We start from the raw sequence: 3,340 nt of genomic DNA on the forward strand, positions 1-3,340 counted from the left end.
TAATTTTTAAGAAAGCTTTTGCCAGATCTCACAGCAGGAAATGTAATTTTTTTTTTTTTTCATTTATATTCTGAAGATCACAACTCACTGCCAGTGGCACCAGCTGCATTAGGGCTGTGCCCTGGGGGAATTGGTGTCCACAAGAAGATCATTTCTCACTGCCATTTTTCTCTGAGAAAGGAGGCAGACACAATGTTGCTTTAAAAACTGCCAACATATGTGAAGGAAAACTTGCATCAGCCTAACATTTCCATTCTTGGTGAAGACAGCACAGCTCCTGCACAGTGTCATTCATCTTTGAAGCGCTGTGCAAACACAAAGTGATTAAGCTCAATATTCTGTTACAGAACATGGTAAACTATATAATTAAAAATATACCAAGTATCAGACTAGTTAAACCCCATCACACAAAAGGCTCCAATACATTTTATAAGCATGACTTGATAAACTGCCTAACTTTTCCTTAGCAAAGATATGTGATTTATTAATAAACACCGTGTTTTTAACTAAAATGTAAGAGCTCAGAAACAGCTCATCAAGTCCCTACTAACACAAGGGATTCTGAGAGATGTCTCTAAAAAAGAACATTTTTAGTGCCTCATATATAATAAATTCTACATCTGTGACTTTTCAATACTCATTTTAAAACAAACAAACAAAAAAATCAAGAAAAGAGCTTGCTTATATACCTCTAAAAATATCCACATGGACCAAACCTGCAAGCACTTATGTAGATGAGAAACTTCGCTGCCTGTGGAGCTCCAATGTGAGTTTGCAGGATGAAGCCTAAATGCATCTTTTGTAAACAAGCCATCAATTACACACTTTAGGGATGGCAGCACCTGTGCAAAGCCTTCAACTCAAACGACAGACACTAAAGAAATAAAAAGCAATTATCAGCTACTAATTTGAGTAAAACTGTTTTCTTCTTAAAGCTAAAAACACAATTTTCAGTGACACTGGTTCTATTTTTGACAACTAACAATCTTTATTAGATTATTGTACAGCAGACATTCAAGCCCTCTCAAAAATAAAAGGTTTATAAATTTTAATATTTCACTATTTTTCACACTCCTTTGTTGATTATAAATATTTCCTTGTACGTGTTTTTAGAGAAAACAAAGGCACTCCTGTGTGGGACAAACAAAACAAAACTAATTAAACTAAAGCTACCTTCACAGCAATTTTAAATTACTCCTAAATGCTTTTGATTTCTACTAGACAAGTACCTTCCAACAAGAGTTTGAATATGAAACTCATATCAGCTATAGGGGAGACAGACTACTCAGTTCTAGGATAAATGGTTGGTTTGCATTGCCCCTGGTCTTTATCTAACACCGAGAATAGGCTGCTTTTTATCAAAAGAGGAATAAATTGCTGTTATTGTGATGTTAGCCCATCACTTGGCATTGCAATTCAAGTTTTTGTGAGAAAGAAATGTATGATCTAACTGCGACTTGACCTATGCCTTCTGAGATCCATCTAGGTGCTCTAATGGAGCATAAAAAGTACTGAATACAAGGACATGCAAACCAGTAGTGAAGAAATTTGTCTGAGAAGAGCAGCAAAGAGAAGGGGACTTTCATGAGCTTGTAGTTTACATGCTGCCCAATTTGTTAAATATGGAAAAACACTTATTGCTGAACTGCAGTTCTTTTAATTAATGTATTTCAGCATGATCCTCTATACTTCCTTGCATCTAGTACCTCCCTCTCTCAGTTGCAGTCTCTGCCTCTCTCTCTTTTTTCATCATGTTAAAAGAGTTGTGGTTCAAGAGACTGTGCAGGATTCTTTAACGATCCAGGCTGTTTTTTCTGAGAAGACTCTTAAACTGTTAAGAAAATAAGAAATTGTTCCTGTTTCTTTGTAGGATTTTTGTCTTTCCCAGTACAAGAAAAGTCACATTACATCTTTATCAAATACTTGGGCCACACTATATCACAATATAAACTAATTCAAGGGAGACAGTTTGATTATACTGCAAAATCCTTTAGTTGTTACAGTGTTTCTTGGAATTTATCAATAAAAGATGTATTTTTCAAAAAGCATTTCTAGGATAGTAGCATTTAGATTTTAGTCCTGATAAAGGCTCACTTTCCATTCATAGTCAGAACCTAAATGTGCTCTTCTTGTACCTAAACAGATAATAAGCACTCAGCACACTCCCCCTTCTTGACACAACACACTGAGACTAATCACACATAATTGGAGAGGAGGAGCAGAGGGGCTGGGCAGGCTATTGTGTCCAAAGGACAAATGGTCAGTTTATGAGGCTTTTGTCTGATGCATAATTTCTTATACATCTACAGAAGGAAAAGTCCTGCTGGAAAAAACCCATATACGCACACATATCTAAAAAAAAGCCTTCAACACTGAAGCAAATGAGGACATTTCAATCATGGATAAAAAAATCAACAGTGGAATTAAAAAAAAAAAAAGGGCAGAAAAATCCAAGCATTCAATAGGTGCACTCTTAAAAGCTCTTAAGACAACTATTTCCTTACTAATTAAATGTGAATGCATTTACTACTTTATAGCCAGTTATATAAGCCCACAAAGTATATTATTCATGTATTTTCAAATACAACCCAAAAATAACATTTAAAGAGATGAACAAAATACACATAAGTTTAAAGGCACAAAAGAGAAGAATGTGAAGTCTGATTGGTTTTAGGCTGGAATATAACTGGAAAAAAGTTATAAAATGATACAAAAAAGATTTCTGTATGTTTACACACTGTGAAACGAGCCAAGGCATCTTTCTCAACTTTTAGATTAGAAATACTTCTCTGATGATGACTCAGGAACAAAAGGGGGGAACTGAACCCTCCTTACTCCCTTGATATCCACATACATGGATTAATTTTCAGTTTTCCACCTTAAAACCAACAATAAAAGAGTATCATCTTCTATCTGTATTTGGTTAAAATGAGAAGAAAAGGGTAATGGAGGTTTTCCTCATATGTATCTTTTTCTTCATTTTTCAACTGCAAATAAAAAATGGATAAAGTGAGCAAACTGTAAAAAAGCATTTTTAAAATACTGACAGTTCTTGCTTAACTATATTACTTACTGCAAATGATACTACTAAAGATAAAACACTTAATAACCAGAAAAAGAAATCTTAAGGTCAAATAGTCAAATATTATCAAGAGTTGGTCAGAGTTTGTAGACAAACTAATTCATGCAATAAATAGTTGAACATTACTTATAAAAACAGTAAGGTCCTAAATTGGTGTATTAAATAAATTATGTTCAAGTGAGATTTAAGGCCTGAATTAAATCTACTATGCAAGGAACTTCAGAACAAAGGCTACAAGTTTATCCCTAATCAGCCCAA

General features: G+C 34.3%; 1 protein-coding gene across 1 annotated transcript in view; it reads right to left on the reverse strand.

Moving 5' to 3' along the window:
• Positions 1–506: 506 nt before the first annotated feature.
• The window catches only part of CAMKMT (calmodulin-lysine N-methyltransferase), a 221,479-nt gene continuing 218,645 nt past the window's right edge, over positions 507–3,340 (reverse strand). The window contains exon 11 of the mRNA XM_055725585.1: positions 507–2,987. Within this exon, the coding sequence (XP_055581560.1) occupies positions 2,910–2,987 (78 nt within the window). The 3' untranslated portion in view covers positions 507–2,909. The remainder of the gene's footprint in view (positions 2,988–3,340) is intronic.

This window comes from Falco cherrug, chromosome 13 (genome assembly GCF_023634085.1).
Source record: "Falco cherrug isolate bFalChe1 chromosome 13, bFalChe1.pri, whole genome shotgun sequence".
NCBI lineage: Eukaryota > Metazoa > Chordata > Aves > Falconiformes > Falconidae > Falco > Falco cherrug.